This window comes from Manacus vitellinus, unplaced genomic scaffold, assembly GCF_001715985.3.
Source record: "Manacus vitellinus isolate BGI_N305 unplaced genomic scaffold, ASM171598v3 scaffold_6_pilon, whole genome shotgun sequence".
Lineage (NCBI taxonomy): Eukaryota > Metazoa > Chordata > Aves > Passeriformes > Pipridae > Manacus > Manacus vitellinus.
In genome coordinates, this window is record NW_021940750.1 from 32,312,712 (window position 1) to 32,332,669 (window position 19,958).

General features: G+C 46.1%; 1 protein-coding gene and 1 long non-coding RNA gene across 2 annotated transcripts in view; one reads left to right on the forward strand and one right to left on the reverse strand.

The window, feature by feature from the left end:
• The window catches only part of LOC108641384, an 83,693-nt gene that overhangs the window by 15,419 nt on the left and 48,316 nt on the right, over window positions 1-19,958 (reverse strand). The window lies entirely within an intron of this gene.
• DIO3 (iodothyronine deiodinase 3) lies at window positions 11,793-13,299 on the forward strand. Its single transcript, XM_029964322.1, has one exon. It carries the CDS (start codon window positions 11,876-11,878, stop codon window positions 12,698-12,700), a length of 825 nt encoding a protein of 274 aa, XP_029820182.1. The 5' UTR covers window positions 11,793-11,875; the 3' UTR covers window positions 12,701-13,299.

Below are 19,958 nucleotides of genomic sequence, written 5' to 3' on the forward strand. Positions count from 1 at the left end.
ATTTTTGCACACAGAACGCAGGATAAATGTTTTATAAAGTCCTTCTCTGACTGATTATAGCCTAGAAATGAGAAAAAGTTCCAAACACCTTCAAAAGTAATTCATTAAATGCTGGTGGCTGCATCACTGCCTCCTATTGCCACATGCTCAAATTTCATCATCTCCTGTCAAAGACCAACTGGCCAAAGTGATGGTGTCACCCACTAGTTAAGCAACTTCTGTCCTGATTGCCCAGATGATCTGCTGCTCTCTCACCCAAAACAAGGCTGCTCAGTACAGGATCCCTTCCTGTTTTCTCAGCACACCTGCTTTTCCAATCTGGTTCCCCCCTAAAATGGTTTCATATCCATGGAGCCAGCTAAGCCTAAGTTTGGGTGGTTCTTGACAAGAGGTAGATAGATATTAGCATCAAAATATTCCCATTAAATCAGCCAGATCTAGGATCCTCCCCTCCTTGCTTCTTAATTGTCACCATGACAATGTCAACACTTCAATCATCAGTACTGAACATATGCGAGATGTGTCCCCGACTCTTGGAGTCGTTACCTAGGCTGCTTTCAGATGCACTACTGCATTTGGGTTATAATCTTCAGTTTTCTTCACAGCCATAAAGCTGGAGAAAGTGGATGGGAACTAGACAGCCTTTGTGGCATAGAGATATAGCAATGTAATGCCCAGTTCTTATGCTAACAGAACGAAACTGTTTTAAAGGCCAACTTCAAGGCCACTGCTGAAAGGGATGGATGTCAGGACTGATTGTTGCAATATCCCTCTGGTATCTCACTCATGAAAGAGGTGCATTTTTTGTCACAACAGCTGGGGTCATTATAAGTCATAAGAGGAGCAGCTGAGGGAGCTGGGGTTGTTTAGCCCAGGAGAAAAGGAGACTCAGGGGAGACCTTACAGCTTTCAACACCTACCTGAAAGGAGGTTGTAGCAAGGTGGAGGTCAACCTCTTCTCCCATGCCACCAGCAATAGCACAAGAGGAAATGGCCTCAAGGTGTGAGAGGGGAAATTCAGGTTACTTCACTGAAAGGGTTATCAAGCATTGAAATGGACTTCCCAGGGAAGTGGTGGAGTCACCATCCCTGGAGGTGTTCAAGAAACAACTGGACATGGCACTTAGTGCTATGGTTTAGTTTGCATGGTGGTGGTCAGTCAAAGGTTGGACTCAACAATGTTTCAGGTCTTTTCCAACCTGAATGATTGTGATTCTCTGATCGGTAAACAAGGGGAAACATTTCTAACAACGGAAATCTAAACCTTTAATATTGTAGCACCTTCAGTATTATGTTACACCCTTAGTGTTAATTTGGTCTAAGAGTAACTGTTTCATAAGCGCAGTTGTATTTTTAAGCAAAGCTTTTGGAATTCTTTTTAAAGTATGTTTCCAGTAGCTAAAGAAAGATCAAATTTTAAAGGTACATTTCTAATTACGTTCTGGCAGTACCTTAGCTGGGAACACTACCAGCACTATTTTCACAGCAAAAGCTATGACAGTTTACATCAGCTAAGGTTGTCTGCTGTATGCTGAGTTTCAAAGTACAGTACAAGAATATGGTCAACAGAGATGACATAGAACACTGGGGAGCAAAAATTGGGAATAAACTTATGAAATCTATGAGTGTACAGAACAGGACTGGGGTATTTCACTGGAAGAACTAAATGACTTCTAGGACTGAAGCAGTACAAACAGATGAAATCCAGAACTGCCTAGCTCGAACTCATGAAGCTGGCAGCAAAAAATATCACAATAAACTGGGCACTTGCCAGCTGCACGTGGAGGAGAAAACTAGATGGTTCAGTCAAATTCAAGGCTAGCACGAGCCCCTAAAGAAATGCAGCAATGGTAAACAACTACAATTCAAAAACACATTGGGTGTTTCCAGCAGTGAGGGGTGTGCTGGTCACACATCACTAGAATATTGTGTAAAATTTAGGTCACTCCTTTCAAGGACAGACACAGCTGTGTTCCATATGGGGGACATCCACAGCCACAGCCCTGTCGCACGGCCCCCTGAGCATGTGCCTGGGCTCCCATGGCTGTGTCTGGGAAATCCCATGCCATGCACTGCATGAGCAGGAAATCCACCCTGTGGGAAACGGGAATGACACAGATGGCCAGCGAGTGCACAATCCGTCTGATGCTCTTTGGTCACACCGGGCTCACCAAAATGGGTTGACTCTATGTTGTGTTGGCTGATACAACAAGAGAGGTTCCAGAACTACTGTACACAAACTGTTCATTTGTCGTTTGGGTTTCAGGTAGGTCCAAGCCATATTGTACAGCAGCACTCAAAAAACACAGCACATGTAGGGCACACCCAGCATGACCTCAACATGCCACGCTCCTTGCCCAGGTGTTCAGCTGTCAAGCTGCATCTGTGTTTGTCTGTGACTTCCAGATGTCAACCAGACTGATGAGAATGATTGTGCTGAACCAGTGACCGTATGCTGTGCCAAACAATGCTAATGCAAGGAAAAGGAGGGTAGGAGCCATCTCTTGTTCTCCAATTAATTTCTTCCTATATGATGCAGGAAAATAGACTTGACATGAAACAGGTGCAGGAAATTGCTTCTAGAAGGATAAGAGAAATGGAAAATCCATCTCATGAGAGCAGACTGTGAATACATCTGAACAAACAGGTGCAGACCAATGTGAGCCTCAGTTGGCCTCATGCTGTCCCAGAATCCACATGGTCTGAATTAGTTCAGTGCTAATGAAGTCTCCAGCAGAACTCACGGGCTCAGGCTTAGCACTACACTGCCATAGCCCTACAGGCACCCTACAAGAGAGGGCCAATTCGCATCCCAGCTCACTCACATTGTTAGCAGAGAGCCTGAATCTGCCTGTCCCCATCAGTGCCAATACACCCCACAAGAGTTTGTCTTGTTAGTCTCAGTGGAGTGGTGCCCAAGGGGGTAGGACTGCCTTCTGTGATCTTAAAGGTCTTTTCCAATCTAAATGATTCTCTGATTCCTTAACTCACAGAGAAAGGGGAGGCAGGAAAACTACCTAAACAAAGAGACAATATTGGCACATGAACAAGTGGTGTAAATCTGCCATAGATATGTTTAAGCTGAAAATATGAATAATTCTATCCATCATGGCAGCAAGATCCTGGAACAGCTCTCTCAAGTAATGGGGGAAATGTGTAACTAATTTTGAGATGATGCTTGATGTTTCTGAACAGATGTCTGTAACACAGAGGTGTCTGAAATATTCCTAGATGCCCCATAAGACCCCACCCCGAAAATCCCTGTTAGCTGTAAAATGCAAACCAAAATCCAATTGAAATCAGAAATTTAATTAAAAGCTGCACTTCTGAGCCAGCTGCTGGCAGGCATTACACTGGTAAAAAGTGACAGCTGCTTCATTGGCAGTGCAATGTCAACGACTGTAGAAGAGGCCAAGGAATAGGCACAAGCTACAACTGCCCGAGGACCACCCCACTTTGAGAAAGGTATTTCTAAAAAAGCCTTCAGAGATTTCTGACTATGCTTTAATTTACATTTTGCTGCTGTCTTCCTTTTTTTTTTTTTTGGCTCAGTGTGAACATAATGCTAATTAAAATTAGTTAAGAAAGAAAATGTCGGGTTTTCCAAATACAACATAATTGTTCTTAAAAGATGTCCCCTCATTACCTAGTAAATTCAGGGTTTGTTTGCAATAAATGTGCATTTCAGAGCTCTTTGCCCTTTATACAAGTGGACTTAGATCACTTTGAATAATATACTTCCATTTTATTTGCATGTGTGAGTATATGGAAGTATATTATTCCCATTTAAAAAAGGGTTTATTAATACCTTTTCTAAAAGGTAGCATTTTCTTGTTTTAATAAATTCAAACTTAAGGTAAGACTGTGTAGCAAGAGATTAGTACTGTCACAAAATTAATTTTATTAAAATGTCCAAAATAAAAGTGTAGTTGGATTTCAGGAAAGGAATTGGCACATATGTTAATATTCAGAAGCAATTTGCAGGCCTGAAATTTAGTTTCACAGGGGAGCGTGGGCCCGTCCAGGTATCCAAAATAATTCAGGCATTGAAAAGAGTGAATTGGAATCCAAAATTTCATATCTAAGCTTAAAGTAACCATTTAATCTTTGTTTGTTTTTTTTCTGCCAGAGCTTCAGGTAGAAGTGATGGGCCCTCAGAAATGATGAGCTGTATCACACAGATATGCCTGTCACAGTTTTTCCCTGTGAAGAGACTGTATTGCTCAGTCTAAGAATAACTTTAAAATTCACAGAAAGCAAGAACAGTTGAGCAGTTAAAAATAAAAAGTCATAGGAGGACACACTGTTAGGCATAAACATTGAGACCCTTCGAATCAACTTGAGCTGTTGAGCTAACCTAAACATTTTGAGTCGGATCCTGATCCCAGTGAATTCAAAATTATTTGCAGTGATAACTAATGTTTCTCCTTCTATTTCTGTTTTCCTTCTAATGAGTATCAGATATAACATTGCAAGACTACTCTGTAAACAAAGTGGAAAATTAATCGTTTTCGAAGGAACACTTTATTCACAGTAGGCTGTTTAGGGAAGGAATTAAGCCTAAGTAAATAAATGATGAAAGTAAATAAGAATATACAGAGAAAGCAAAAATAAGAAAATGACAGTTAAAAAATTACTGGGTATAATGATAAAAGCAAAATATACTGCTTACGAGGAAAATTCAACAACGGAGTAAAATGCTGAGTTATTTCATCTGTGCGTTAAATTACTTCCAATTTCCTGAATAAAAGTAAAATATAGAACAGAAATTCAGGCCCTTGTTGTGCCAAAGATCTTTTCTTCATCCAAGAGCAGAGGAGCTAGAAGGTTTACACAATTTTATGTCAATTAAAATATTCCATATAAACAATGCATACTTGTCCAAACTAACTGACTTCCACTTCCAATTCTTTCTGGGCAAAGTCTGAGAAAAAAAAAATACTGCATTGCAATATAAAATAAGCAAATTTCATCTATTTTGGAACAAGTGAAGAATTACATGCAGTTCAGATACATCAAAATCTTTCTATCTGGCTGCAGAGGCCTATTATTAGGATGTGTTAAACCTGTCCAGAAACTTCTTTCTATTATCTATAAACAATCCACACATTAAATTAGGAGATTAAGACATGTATTCCTTCCAGTTCTTATGTGTGTTTGTCATTAATCCAAAACAACATTGCCAAACCTCGACCACAGAAATAGTAAAAATAAATACCAAAGGTCTGGGAAGAGAAATCCTGAGGTCACAAAGAGAAGGTAACTTCAAGGGAGTATCCTGGAAATTAAGTCTTATAAATCATCATGGGCTGAAAGAAACAAATTCAGCAATTGCATAATGCCATTTTACAGGGCTAAAAATAATAAGAGTCATGGGGTGAATGCCAGGAAAAAAAAATCACTGGAAAACTTCACAAACATTAATGTTCAAAGAAAAGGCTTCAAGCAAGAAAGTTATTTGATGAGAGCCTCAGTGCACAGCAATGGTTCCCTCTAGGATCCTGCTTGACATGCCACTTGCTTCGAACTGGTCAGTCACGCTTACAGCAATCATTTACACAAACCCAGACCTCACTATGTTCATAATATACATTTTAGTGATGTTGGGGATAAAAGGTCTGTAAAATAATCACCTCCATTCTATATTCAAAGCAGGTTGATACTCCTGCCTTTCTGGGTAAATTCCTCCATTCTTGCTAAAGTGTTTGTTCCTTCACTCTACAGCTTATTCAAAGCCATTAAACCACTGCTGGGTAAAACCATTATATTGTAGAAAATGAGGGTCACCCTGAAAAAGATTATCCTACACATGATCCTTACAGATTTTTCTTGAATAAATGGGTTTTTTAAATGCTATTTTTCCTCCCTCTGAGTCTGTTAGAGATTGAAAATCCAAACATGTGTATCAGTTCAGGCAGGGCAGATGCAATCTGCTTAAAACCTGAGAATTATTAAATCATATTATTTTTAAATTCTTGATATTTTACTGCACTTACTAAGGAAAGTGAGATGCAAATTGGACCCTGTGTCTTCAGACCTCCTTTTGTCTGTTATCATGCTACATGGCTTGGGCAAAATCGCAATCACAAGGAAGGCACCAGGAGCTTTGCTGCTGATCTTTCACAGCTTTCACCACACAGACCTTGGGGCTCTGAGAACCAGCCTGTGACAAAGACTGCCAGGCAGCAGTGAGACCCCTGCAAGGCAAGGGACCTCAAAGGAGTGGTGTTCCCTTTACCCTAACAGAGCCTGGAGCCTGTCTTTCAACTCAAAAGTATCCCCATAACGATTTGAGAAAATACCCTTGCCATGCTGCCTTTTAAAAGATGAAAAATAACCTGAGTTGTCAGCCTGCTGTGCTCATCTCTCTAAACAGTGTATTGAATTTTTATGTCATATGCTGAAACATATTCTGTTATAAAAACACTGCACATGGTGAATTTTGTTACAATCTTCTTAGAGGAGATTTAGATTCAAGCAAATTGCATCTCCTTATTCTCATCTACATCACACCTGAAACCAGTACTAACAAAGACAACAGAAGAAGTATTTTCTCTTTTCTGCCAAGGACTTCATCTGTATTCATTGTGTATAAAGTCACCACTTAAGTATAACTCTATGGGGTTCCACTTCTGGACTAGACTGTTGTCTTTGCTGCAGAGCAAACCATTCAGATGACTGTAATTATACCATGCTACCAGGGGGTCCAGCCTGAGCTCTTGAGCCACAGCAGCTTTCGAGCTGTTTGCTTGATGGGTAGCAGGGATATGCTTGGCACGGGGGTTTATGGATAATCTGATTTCCTACTGATGGAAGTGTGTTAGCAGCTGCTGCTGAAGTTGACATTGCTGGCTCACCCCAGAAGCCGGCTGTGCACCCCGTTTCAGCTACATTGCCCAGCAGGACCCTGTGACAGCCACTGTCATCTCCTGTACATCTCCTATGCTCTTCCACTACACAAAAGGCAAAGACTACATACATTTGCAGTGAAGCTTGTTCAGGAAATTTCTGCCCTTAACACATTCTCACTATGCAGTTCTACCCAGGGACAGATTGATAATATTGCTAAGGCAGTCTGACAGGATGGTCCTGTTAGCCCTGCCTTGGCTGCAGGCTGTGGCCATTTCTCTAGTGCCTCCCCTGTATCACAGGTGATCATTTCATTTTGTCATTAGCAAGTTTAGAGAACTAACCTGTCAGGAAATAACTCTTTTTTTCTAAAGTCAAGCTTCTCTGCCCCCTAGTCCCCAAAGCAGGTCACCACAGGTCACTGCAAGGTCACCCAAGACACAGTGCAAGCAGAAATGAGGAAGGATTAATGGGATGGAAATTCGCACTTTTTGTCATTCATCAAGTTGCACTGGAAGTTCTGCTGTTACACACTATTTTAGGGGTCTCAAAGTGAACTCAGTCACCAAAATCACCTGGGTTTAAAACCAGAATTTTGGTTATCTAGTTTCTACCCTAGCCTGATGGTCTGCTAGCACAACAGGGGCACTGGGGAGCAGCCATGTAGAGCCAGGTGCAGAAACCCATTAACACATGAGGGGAACTGTACACTTGGTCACACAGCAAAGCCTTGGTAAGTGACTCACAGATTCAAGAAGATGTTGATTTCCACTTACCCAGGGTGAGACCTGAGCGTTGCACTAACAGATCTGTGGCTGTGGAATCAGTCCTCCCTTCAAATTAAACAGGTCTTTTCTAATTCAACCCAGAGCCAGCAAGAAATGAGGGAAAAAAAGAATTATAAAGCTTCAGTGCAGGGAATCTCTTTGTCATATATGACAGACTTGTCTCATATTCAAAGGTGAGAGTGCCAGGGTCAGGTAGGAGATTCAAAGTCCATGTGTCTGCTAGTGATTTTGTAGACCAAGCTGCAGCACAGCACTTTTTTTCTTTCAGTACTCAAAGCTACTCCAAGCATTGGCTAGGTGCTTGGGTTTGCTTTTTTTTTTCTGAGTCATATATATATTATTTTAAAAAAATAATTAAAAAAAAAAGGCAGCAAAAGGGAGGAAAAGAAAAACAGGTGTCATCTAAAAGTGGTGAAAGATTAAGAGAGAGGTAGATCCAAAGACAGCCAGACCCATGCACAGACTCCAGCTTATGGTAACTTTTTTCCAGAGGTGTCACTACAAGCAAACAACTCCAAATGGAGTTTATCCACCTCCAATTTCAACAATATAACATTTACCCACTTCTTACAGATACCAGACAGGTGAGTAATTTACCACTGCCCCACTGCACCTCTCTTCAGTCAACGGGTAGCCACTTACATGAGTAGAAATTGTCCAGCTCTTATTTCAGGAAAGTCTTTTTCATTTCCTTCACATAAAGTTCTAACACATTAACGACATGTAGCTTAGATGACATGAGAGGTGGAACTCTTCCAAAATACATTTCGGTTCCTGTCAGAAAGTATTGCGTGCCTTTGTGCAGGAAATTATAAAATAGAAAATAAACATGTAAATATACCATTTCAACACATCCTCTACATCAAAGCAGGCCTGATGGTTTTAATTTTGGCTTTTTGAGGTTTTGTTTTTATAAGTTGTTGAATTTATTTTGTAGCTCCTGTTTATGAAAAGAACTTTAAAAGAGTTATAAACTACATTTATCAAATGAAGGAAAACTACAACTATAAAGTTCTCAGAAAAAAGGAAATAATGCAAACCGTGTATGTGCACTTGTGCAGGGACACACACATACAAACATATATTTTTGAGCTGGTGACTGCTGAACCACAGACCACATGCAGAAGAGTAAAAACCACCCATAACCAGATGTGCCACTGTAAATCCCATGGTTTAGGATATATTCTGAAATCCTTAGTGCTCAGGAAGATGTAAATTCCCACACTATTTGTATCAGTGATATGGATTCCTAGAAAGACCGACTACCTTCACATTTCTAAAAATAATCCAAGCTCCAACTGGGAGATACAACCCTTTTGAAGTAAAGAGGGGGGCTACCAGAGTGTAAACATGTGAATTGAAAATCATCCAGCACAACACAGAAGTGAGAACAGCAACAACACATCACTTCAAACCTTCCGAGAACCAAAGGGCTGCAGAAGGAATTCCACCCTTTCCCACAGAATTAATACCTGAGCGTTGTACCTCAACTGAGCATATCAGTGCATGGCTTGTAGAGCCATCATTTGTTAAACTGTGAAAAAAGTGGCCTCAGATTATACCTGAATTTTCCTATGGCAGGAAAGTGTAGCATTAGGCAGGTGGAGAAAAATGCTTCAGTTCTTTCTCTATCCACAGCTGAATAGGAAACCCCAACTCAAAGGTTTCCTTCAAGCTATAAAAATAAAGCAAGGTTGTTTCCACAGAATGGAGAAAAAGTCATTTCCAAAGTCCCTATCCATCTACAAATACAATATATAAGACCAAATAGCTTTTTTACCTTGGAATATCTCTCACTGATCTAGTAGAGCAAAGTTTGTTGATATTCAGGGTTGCAAACCCATCTGTTTACTCAGGCTTTTGTCTGTCAGCATAGTTTGAAGAGGTCGCTTTGAAAGATCAATTTTTTTTCCTGGGGGTTTCTTCAGAGCTACCACAATTTGTTATTGTATCTGTTTAGAGGCTTTAATTTGTGGTTTTTAAGATTGCATAACAGCACAGAGAGGTGGTGAGAGGCCCACATGAATAGTTCAAAATAAGTCTGACAATATAGCAAACATCTACTAATAATTTTCCCAGGACTGAACACCATGGAATGTCAAAGAAGTTATTAATCAGGCTGGTGTATGAACATGGCTTTATGAGGTCTGGGGCATATACTTCCATTCAGATGCTAAAATGCAGAATTACCTTCACTTGCTGTTGACACCTAGTAAAGACAATGCACCGTGAGGGCTGCAAACAAGGCATCTGATTGGATTGCTCTAAACCAGCCTATTCGAAACTAGATAAAAAAAAATAAAATGAGATTTTATTTTTGCCTTTTATTCAGAGTTCTCATAATAAGTTACATAAAAATGAACCAAGCTGCCTAGACTCCCATGAGGAGGCTCAGCACTCATTTTTCCATTTCACAGATGTTAGACGAGAGGCACAGACATGCACGGTCACTTTTGGAGAAGCACAGGCTACACCTGGGGGAGTTAGAGGTCCTCAGGCTCTCTGGGAATCTGCAGCCAGAGACCTGACACTGGCCACAGGCAGAAATGGGGTGCTCAGGACCCACTGGCACATTGAATGCTTGGGTCGCATGTCCCAGAGTCAGTGTGGCAGGCCACCTGCCTGAGTGGCAGCAGCAGCAGCTCAGGGATGCATGAGCTGCATTTGCATAGCAGAGGGCAGTGTTCAGCACTTTTGACAACTAATATCCCTTTCTGAGGAAGCTGGTGAGGAGATGATGTGCATGCTGCAAGCAGGGAACTCTGCAACAATGGAGGGGCAAGGTTGTGAGCAGAGACACCAAACTAGATTCAAGTTCTGTACCTCCGGGACAGGTCTCCATCTAGTTCAGCAGGAAGGAATCTACAGGCCATAAATTCCTCCTGATAGGTGAAGACTGAAGGTGGCCAGTCGGTGCTCAGCCCTTCGTACTGCAAGCACTTTGCTACTGATGCACAACCCCCCCAACCCCAAACCACTGTGTGGGCAGTACACAGGTCTACCTGGCCGTGCCCATGAGGTGACGCTTGAGCCATCTGTTTAAGGACTTTGCCAGACCTACTCCCATGAGAAGCTTGTGTTTATACGTCGCTTGACAGGTGTAGAAGAGCAGTGCTGGCTCCTCTTGGGACGCCGTAAAGGAGCGCCCGCGCTGACCTGCTGCTCACCTGGACGCAGCGGGACCCCGGTGAGCAGGGGGACACCGCAGACGCAGCGCTCCCTTAAGTGTCCCCCGTCCGCCCTGCCCACCCACCGTGGCACGCCCGGCAGCGGCGGCCCCGCGGCGCCCGCGGTGACCGTCCTTCCCTCGTTCCCTGGGAGGCTGAAGGCAGCAGGTGGGGCCGGCCGGGCCGTTGAGGCGCGGACACCCCGGGCCGGGGCGCGAGCCCCGCTTCCCGCCGCCGCCGCGCGGCTTCTCGGCCAACAGCCCCCTCGCGGCCGCCGCCGCGCGCGCCCCTCCTCCGCGCGGGCAGCGCCCGCCGCCCGGCCCACCGGGAGCCCCCCGCGCCGGGGCCGCCCGGGACGGCCCGCCGTCGCGGCCGGCGGTGCCGGCTGGCCGGGGCGGCGCTGGGGCAGCGCCCACCCCCGGCGGCCGCCGCGGAGGGTCGGCGCGGGCGGCGGACGGACTGGAGCCCGGGTTGCCCCTGGCGGCGCGGCGCGTGTGGCGGCCGGGCTGTGCCCGGGGGATACCGGTGCCGGGGCGGGAGGGAGAAGGAGCGCGGGAGGGACGCGGCGCGGGAGGCCTCCCTGTCACTGCAGGCGCTGCCGGGACGGCCCCGGCCCCGCTTGCCACCCCGGCCCCGCGTCCGTGCAACAGCCCGCGGGGAGCTGGGCCGGGGGCGGTCTGTGCCTGTTGCATTGTCCTTGGCGGGGCTGTCTGTGAGCGCCTGCCGCTATCTGCGGCCGGGGACCCCGGCGGTGCCCTGCCTCGGACTCTCTGCCGTGCCTGATATCGCCTGCACCCTGCTCCGTTGCACGTCCCTCGCGGCTCCCGCCGGGGCTCTCTCCCCTTTTGTCTGTGTATTTTTAGGTCATTAGAGTGGAGGGGTAGGTAATCCCCAGGCTCAAGTTCCAGAGGGGCGGGTTCTGGCCGGAGGTGGAGTCACTTTTCATTTAAATCCCTGACTATAAAATGGGCTTAAAGAGAAGCGGGATCTCAGCTGTGCTGCACAGACCCCGGCACGCAGGGTGCGTGGGGGCCCCCCGGCAGCCAGCGCCCTGCAGCACAAGCCGCTGCGATGCTCCACTCCCTCGGCGTTCACACCTTGCAGCTGCTCACCCAGGCGGCCGCCTGCATCCTCCTCTTCCCCCGCTTCCTGCTCACCGCCGTGATGCTCTGGCTCCTGGATTTTCTGTGCATTAGGAAGAAGATGCTGACGATGCCCACGGCGGAGGAGGCGGCCAGCACCAGCGAGGGGCCGCCCCCCGACGACCCCCCGGTCTGCGTGTCCGACTCCAACCGCATGTTCACGCTGGAGTCGCTGAAAGCCGTGTGGCATGGGCAGAAGCTGGACTTCTTCAAGTCGGCGCACGTGGGTTCCCTGGCCCCCAACCCCGAGGTGATCCAGCTGGACGGGCAGAAGAGACTCCGGATCCTGGACTTCGCCCGCGGCAAGAGACCCCTCATCCTCAACTTCGGTAGCTGCACCTGACCCCCGTTCATGGCCCGCCTGAGGTCCTTCCAGCGCCTGGCCGCGCACTTCGTGGACATTGCCGACTTCCTGCTGGTGTACATCGAAGAAGCACACCCCTCCGACGGCTGGGTCAGCTCGGACGCAGCCTACAACATCCCCAAGCACCAGTGCCTCCAGGACAGGCTGCGGGCAGCTCAGCTGATGAGGGAAGGGGCGCCCGATTGCCCCTTGGCCGTGGACACCATGGACAATGCTTCCAGCGCCGCCTACGGTGCCTACTTCGAGAGGCTCTACATCATCCAGGAGGAGAAGGTGATGTACCAGGGAGGCAGAGGACCAGAGGGCTACAAGATCTCGGAGCTGAGGAGCTGGCTAGACCAGTACAAAACCCGGCTCCAGAGCCCCAGCACGGTGGTCATCCAAGTGTAAAAAGGACCTGGCAAGAAGCGCAGGGGTGGAGAGGCGAGGGAGGGCGGGAGGAGAGGTGGGGAGGGAGAAGGCACTGCGTCGCGGATGGCAGGAGCTGTCTTCCCGCGGGGACACTCGAAGGAGGCTGCTGTGCGAGCTTTCGAGCAAGATGTGCCATAGTCCTTTCTCTATTCAAATCATGTTGATTTGCCAGCCACGCTCTGTCAATACTGTATTTCCATGTGCGTTTTGTAAATAACTCTTTTTTTTCTTTTTTTTTTTTTTTTGAAGCGTTTACTATTTTTTAAGGAGGCTCTCTTCCTACGGGATCTGTTCCCAGCTGCGTGTGTGCGCGGGTGTGTGTCTGAAAAGTTGTGTACAAGTGCTCCATGCTGCCTAGCAAGTGCTAACTGGGATTTCTAGTATTTCTTTGTGATGACCGATTTTGAAATGGATTTCTCTAATGCCAGGAAATCGCGTCTGATGTTGTCAAATACTAGAACTGCCAATAGCCAGAGCTGGACGGAATGTCCTATTTATGTGGGGGGGTTTTGTAAGACGGTCGTTCACCTTCCTTTTTTTTATGAATTTTTTTAAATAATAAAAGTTGAGTAAATACACGTCTAACCTTGACTGCCTTTCCCTGTCTTCAGACCGCTGCGTTGACTTTCACTCTTGCCTATCTCACACCACCCTCCCCCCAGCCGAGGAGGGGCAGGCGAAGCTGCAGGATGCGCTGCTGGGGGCCCGGGGGCGGCGAGTCCTCCCTCGGCGGTGGCAGGAGCGCGCACCGCCCGCGACCCGGCTGATAGTGAGAGTGCTGGGTGTCCCCAAAGGGAAATGAAAACCTCCCGGGCTCCCGGGGGAGGAGACCGACCAGGAGGACCGCGCGCTGCCTCTGTGACCTCGGCAGCCGCCTCGGAGTGCGAAGTGGGGCTGACCGGCGTCGGTGCAGGCAAGTGAGTCCCGGCCAAAAGCATAGGCCAGGAAAGCCGTCCTGCGCTGCATAGCCGCCCGCCGGAGACGCCCCGTCTCGGCACGCAGGCAGTGCCCAGACCGGAGCCCGGCTCGGGGCACGCGCGAACCTCCGCATCTGCGCAGCGGGGCTGCGGGGCGAGGGCAGGAGGGCAGCCCCCAGCCCGGCCGTGCGAGGCTCAGCCCCCTCCCCGGGGGCCGGCAGCTACGCTCCAAAGGGTGAGGAGTGAAGGACTTTGCTCCCTCGGAGCCCGAAAGGTGAGACCGGGCGTGGAGAGCATCCCGAAGCCGCCGCAGGAGCTGTGCAAAGCCACCCAGAAACAGCGGGTCTTTAAGGACCTCCCATGGCGCCTCCGAACGCCTCCTTGTTCTTCACAGCAGCGGGACGAGGCGCCCGAGCTGTTAAGCCCCTAAGTTTTGGAGAGGGGTGCACGGCCCGGAGGCAGCGCAAGCCGGAGACGCTGCTCTCCGCAGCTGGGCACCGAGTCGCGCCCGCAGCGCTAAACTAAACCTGCGGAAAGCTGTTTGTTAGGGCGTAATAGTCCCTGTCTTGACCGTGACAACGTTCCTCTGGACCCTCAGTGTTCCTGTCGCTCAACATTCACGGTTTAGACTAGCGTGCGTAACCGATCCCGCCGCCTCCCATAAGACGAGCAGCACAGGCTGGTCCCTCACAGAGAAACCCAGACGCTCACGACCCCCGCTCCCCCCTGCCACCTTTGCCCCAAAGCCCCCGCCCTGGGTGGAGGGGGAGCGCAGCGCCCCGCGAATCGGGCGCTCTGTTTAGAGTGTCAAAGGATGGCGCTCAGGTGCCCCGCTTACGCTTCCGACCGCCTGGCCACCTGCGCCTGCTCTGACGGCCTCTAAATCTATTCGCCCCTTCACTTCCCGCTGCCGCCTCAAGGCGGAAACCCCGGCACTGGGGCTCGGGGCTGTACGAGTTCCGCCGACTCGTGCGTCTCCGGTTGATGCTGGGGCGGTGGGACGAGAGCCCACCTTGAGGTGGGCTTGCTTCCCCTGGCTGCGCGCTGGGCGCCAAGCACAGATCCCTCCGGAGCGGAGGGGAGCCTCGGCGGCAGCCCCAGCAGCGCAGGGTGCGGCAGGGCATCCCCCTGCTCCTCCCGGCGCGGGCAGCGCCCGCCCAGGTCGCGGCCAAAGGAGCCAGTGCCTGGAGGCCGCTGCCAGCACGAGCCTCGGTGCCTCCCCGCCTTGGTGCACGGGCTCACCAGCCTCGGCTTCCTCCAGGCACCCTACGCGGGACGAACGAGTGCTCTTCCCTGGGGCCAGACTCCCCAGCACCAACAAACCTGGCCCTGCCCCGCTGCGGGACAGCACAGCCCCCGCTCTGCCCCGCTGCCCACGGCTCCCAGCGCGGCCCTGGCCCTGCCCCCGCAGCGCCTTTCCCAGCCCCACGCACGTCGTGCCTCCAAAACCAAAGGCAGAGGAGCAGCGGGTCTCCTCTCGGCTACAAGGGCAGCCTCTGTGTACGCGATTACTCTTTTTCTTTTTTTTTTTTTTTCCTAGAGCTTAGTTTTCCTCACTTTACAATAAAGCCATTCTTTGCTTTCTCACCTCGTTATCTCTTTCCCTTATCCGCTTTTGGCACGCTTTAGTTGTAATCCGAAGTTACGGGCAAACCCCTGGCACGTCCCCACCCCAGCCCGACCCCCAGGACATTTTACGGTCATACGGACTTCTGTGATCACTGTCCTTACGTGGGCTTTAATAGTAACAGAAACAGCCTCGTCTTTACTCTGTACTACTAGCAGATTTTGGTCAAAGGCTATCTGAGGTCAGGATTTTTTTCCTTTTTTTTTCCTAAATAAGTCAGCTTTCTAAAGCTACATTCCTCCTTTAAACCGAACACAGAGCTCTTATTTATCACTTTCTCTTTAATCACCAACAGAAGAAAAAATTGCTATGAATTCCTGGAATCCCTGAAAGAGATCACACTTTTCCTTTGCACAAATCAAAGTTATCTGCTCCTATTATATCCTTCACTTAAAATGAACCATAAGCCTCCATCCCACTGAGCTTTCTCGGGGATACTTGTTTAGCACAGACGAGAACAATACGCTGTAGATCTAAAGAGCCCAGGGCGGCAGAAGCCTCTCTGGCTGATACAAAGGATTGAGAAACGTCCTATCTCTAAAACGCATTTTTAGTGCCTTTCCACCTCCCTAGTGCACGACAAACAGAAGTCAGAGAGCAGGAAGATATTTATCAGAGAAAGATCTGAGTGGTGATTACGTGTCTGTCAATAATTAATTGAATTATGTCCTCATCATAATTACATACAGTCCTCTAGCCAGGAGGAGAAAAAAAAGAAGGAAGTTGTGGTGTGGTCGAAGGGGGATCTCAGGACATGGTTCCAGTCATTAAAAATGTGATGTAACATTGCAATCTGGTGTATTCTGAGGCACAAATGGGGAAACACAAACGAAACCAACTACTAAAATATTATTTGCTTTACAGCAGGGAGACAGAAAAAGCACTTGCCTTCATTAGTTGTTTTCATTACTACTCTCTGCTAGGGATTTAAAGGTATTTTACAATGCAAAAAACAGAGCTATTACTCATTTGATCTATGAACTATATGCTTTAGGGTTTGTATTGTTCACCACATGATGTCTGACTACACTGGATGTTTCTGATGTTTGAAATAAAAATTTTAATTGGTGCAGAAATTAAAATTAGTCCAGCAAGGCACCCTATATTCAATACCAATGTAGAAATGACACAGTCAAAGAATCTTGCAAGCAAATTCTTACTCTGACACTAATTTTTCTGTACTTCTTCCAGTCATAAGGGAGATCATAATATCATTATTAATTTATTATTTACTAAGAGCTGTTAGAGTACTCTTTTGGTACACAAATGCAAGCAAACAAAGAGCTCAATTCAGTTCTAACACAAGTTTTGCTCTGGTGTAACTTCAATGACACGGGTGTAGTCACTTCAGAACCACCTGGGTGTAATTATGATAAAAATCTGGGCTATTGCACTTCCTCTGCTTTTCTAATGGTTCAAAACCTCTCTTTTCCTACAGCATGCTGTGGAAGACAGACATCTGTTTGAATACAGAGCCCAAAAATCACTCTCAAGTTCCTCCTCACTGGCAATGCCAGTGTCCTATATCCTGCCAGAATTCAGGCATGTCAGCACATTTCCTCACTGCTCTGCACTCTCCCTACAGCATGAGAGTTGTAAACTCCATCGATATGTGTTTCCTTCCACTTGTTAAGGCACATCCTCCTGGTGTCTTGAGCTTTAGATCAGGTAGCTTTTCATTCTAATTGCTTTTCAGCATCCAGCTGCCAAGAGAAATTTGACACCTGCTTCCTTCTTCGCAAATTTCTCTTTTCAAACAAATGTTTGATGATGCCTCTTGAAATGGGGTTCATTTATGACCTTCACTTAATTGGCTAATTCATGTATTTTTCTCATCTACTTGGCCTTCCACCTGCTTCTTCAGGGATTTTGGAAGTGGTTTAGAGTGGTAAATGCACTAACAATCAACAGCCAAAAAATCTTAACTAGAACAGCAAACAGTATTCAGTACTCCCTGTGTGAAAATGCAATACAGGACAAGGTTAAAATCCTTCAGCTAATATGTTTTGTGTAAGAACCCTTCTCAGGGTATAATGCTTACCCCCTCAAATGTAAGGATCACTCAGTCTGGTCCATGGACTTCCTGTGCCCATCAAACTTAGAAGATCAGGCCTGTCTGATTTTTCTTCTCTCTTTTGCAAGTTAGTAGATCCATCCTGGCTTTTCTTATTCCCTTCCAAGTAATAAATATCCTCCATCTTAAAAGGACATTTAGGACATGGCCATATGGGGCAAGGTAGCTCAACCTCCTGCATGTCACTCCCCCAGTGCCCAGAATTACCCCAACAGAGGCGATCCCGGAATCTCTGATAAAGATATCCAAGAACTGTATTTTTTACTGAAGACTCCAAGAATGAACTGGCACATGGTCCCTGGAAGAAGGGCATTTCATTATGCATTATAGAGTAATGGGCACTATAAAAAAACTATAAACAGATTTAAAATTTACTGAAATCCTTAGCAATGAGGTTAAGAACCATGGCAAAGCCTTTGATATTTTCTGCCCATCTTTTCCCTCTCACCCTCTTAGGTTTATAAAGCAACTAGTGCTTGAGCAGTCTTCATTTGCCTGGACTTTCACATCCATTCTAAGGCATCCCAGTTGGATTTTTAGGGTCATATTTCTATTTTCTTGGTGTGTCTTGCTTTTTTTGCCTGAAGAGTCAGTCAGGTATTGTCTGTAGTAGAAAAAATTCAGTATAGTTATTTGATCACTACAGGTTATCAGGCAGAAGTCCTCAAATCATGTACCACAATGTGGAATTTAAATGAGGTGTCATAGCACAGAACCTCACTTTAAGTATCATAAACTCGAACATTTCTGATTCAAAACATGTTTCAGAGCTTTCTCTGAGTTCATATAACTTCACAAACATAATTATGCCAAAGATATCATTAGTGCCAAAGACCTGAGAGTAGAAATAATTTCTAAGAATAAAAAAATCATTTAGTAACCTCAGGATAAATTTTAAAATATGTTTATGAAAAAATATGTTTTATTATGTTTTCAATAAAATTTAAAGGTATATATTATGACTTTCAAGAATTGTTATAATGGAAGTGACCCTAAAAAAAAAACTATCGGACTGAGCTGAAGAAGTTCTGGAAGTTGCACAATTCAATGCAAGAAAAAAAATTAAGTTATTTGTTCACTTTCCATTTGCAATGAAGGACAAGAATGAAGGACAATCAGAAAAGAATAGGGCACAAGGCTGCTGTCAACTGGATTTGCAGCACATGCACACAGAGAACATACTGTGCCACACAGACACATGCATACAATGGCAGAGATCAAATTAGCCCAAAGTGGTTTTGGAACACTGAAAAGGGAGAGGCAGGGAGTTATGTATTTTATAAAATAAAATAGTTAATTCAAAAAGTGATAATTATACAAAAATTTAAACAAATTAACAAGTTCATTTCTATTTCTTCTCACTCAAAAGTGGAACACATCCACTGCACGTATGTCAGTGAACAATGAACAGTTCTGGGGAAACAGAAAATGCAGAACTCAGTTGTCTTGTTCTCTCTATTTCATTTAATCTTTCCTTTTCACTGTATATTGCCTTCTCTAGAAGGCATACCACTGGAATGATTATGCTGAGCTCTAGTCTTTTTGATGTTCATGCAGACCTATAGGTGTTTCAGTTGTGATGTATCTCTGATACAAAATAATCTACCACAACATCAAACTGAGTCAATAGTTCTATCTACCTAATTAGAGCAAAGGTCTGGTAAGCAAAACCAACAGAAGAATCTGGAACTGTTCCCCAAAACTGACCTGCAAGACCTCTCCTATTCCCATGAGATGTCTTCACTGCATTTATTCAGCCGAAATAATTTCCAGAAATTATCTATTGAGAGGAACAGAAAGGAAGAAAAAAGAGTAGATTGAGGAAGAAATGTCATGGATCTTGCTTTTCGTTTTTGCCTTTTTTTTTTACTGTCTGAACCTTAAAGTCTTCAACTGCATTCTCATGAACACAAATACAGGTTTGGAGGAACTCTGTAATGATTTACCAGTAGAACTGAAACAAATTGGTATGTACCACAGAAATGCATCTGTGTTTTCTTAAGTTGGATAGGAACCTATCAGAGAGATGCATATTAGTCCTTCCTGCAGACACTGCTGGAAACTGGAAAGATCTCCTTTGTCTCTTACCACATATTCCGTGCTACTATGAACTCACCCTGGAATTTTTTATCTGGTTAACAAATCTAATCCCTGGAAAAGAGACTTGACAAAAACGCATATCAGATTTTGTTTTGTCTTTGGAGTCACTGAACATGCCTGCTGACTCACGAGTCCTTTCTAGATCTGTCGAGCTTCTCTTGCTCAATGCAGTAAGACAATGGCTCATGGGCCAGACAATGGGGAAGAAGCCACTGAGCCTATGGGGTCTCCAGGAGAGACTGCAGCACTGTATTACAAATGCATGGGATAAGGCCCAAACTGTGGGACAGTGAAAAGAGGGAGATGGTTATCTATTTCCCATGCACAGCACTGACAATTGACAGATGTGCCCAGCTAAATATTGTCTGTGAAACCCAGTACTATTTTTAATACCAGGTGACCAATCAGGGCATTCATTGTAATGCCCAAGTCATTCGTTTTTAGGCACGGATGTGTCATCATTGCAAAATGGAATTTGGGGTTTTTTGGAAAAGAAATCAACACTTAAGCCATACTTTT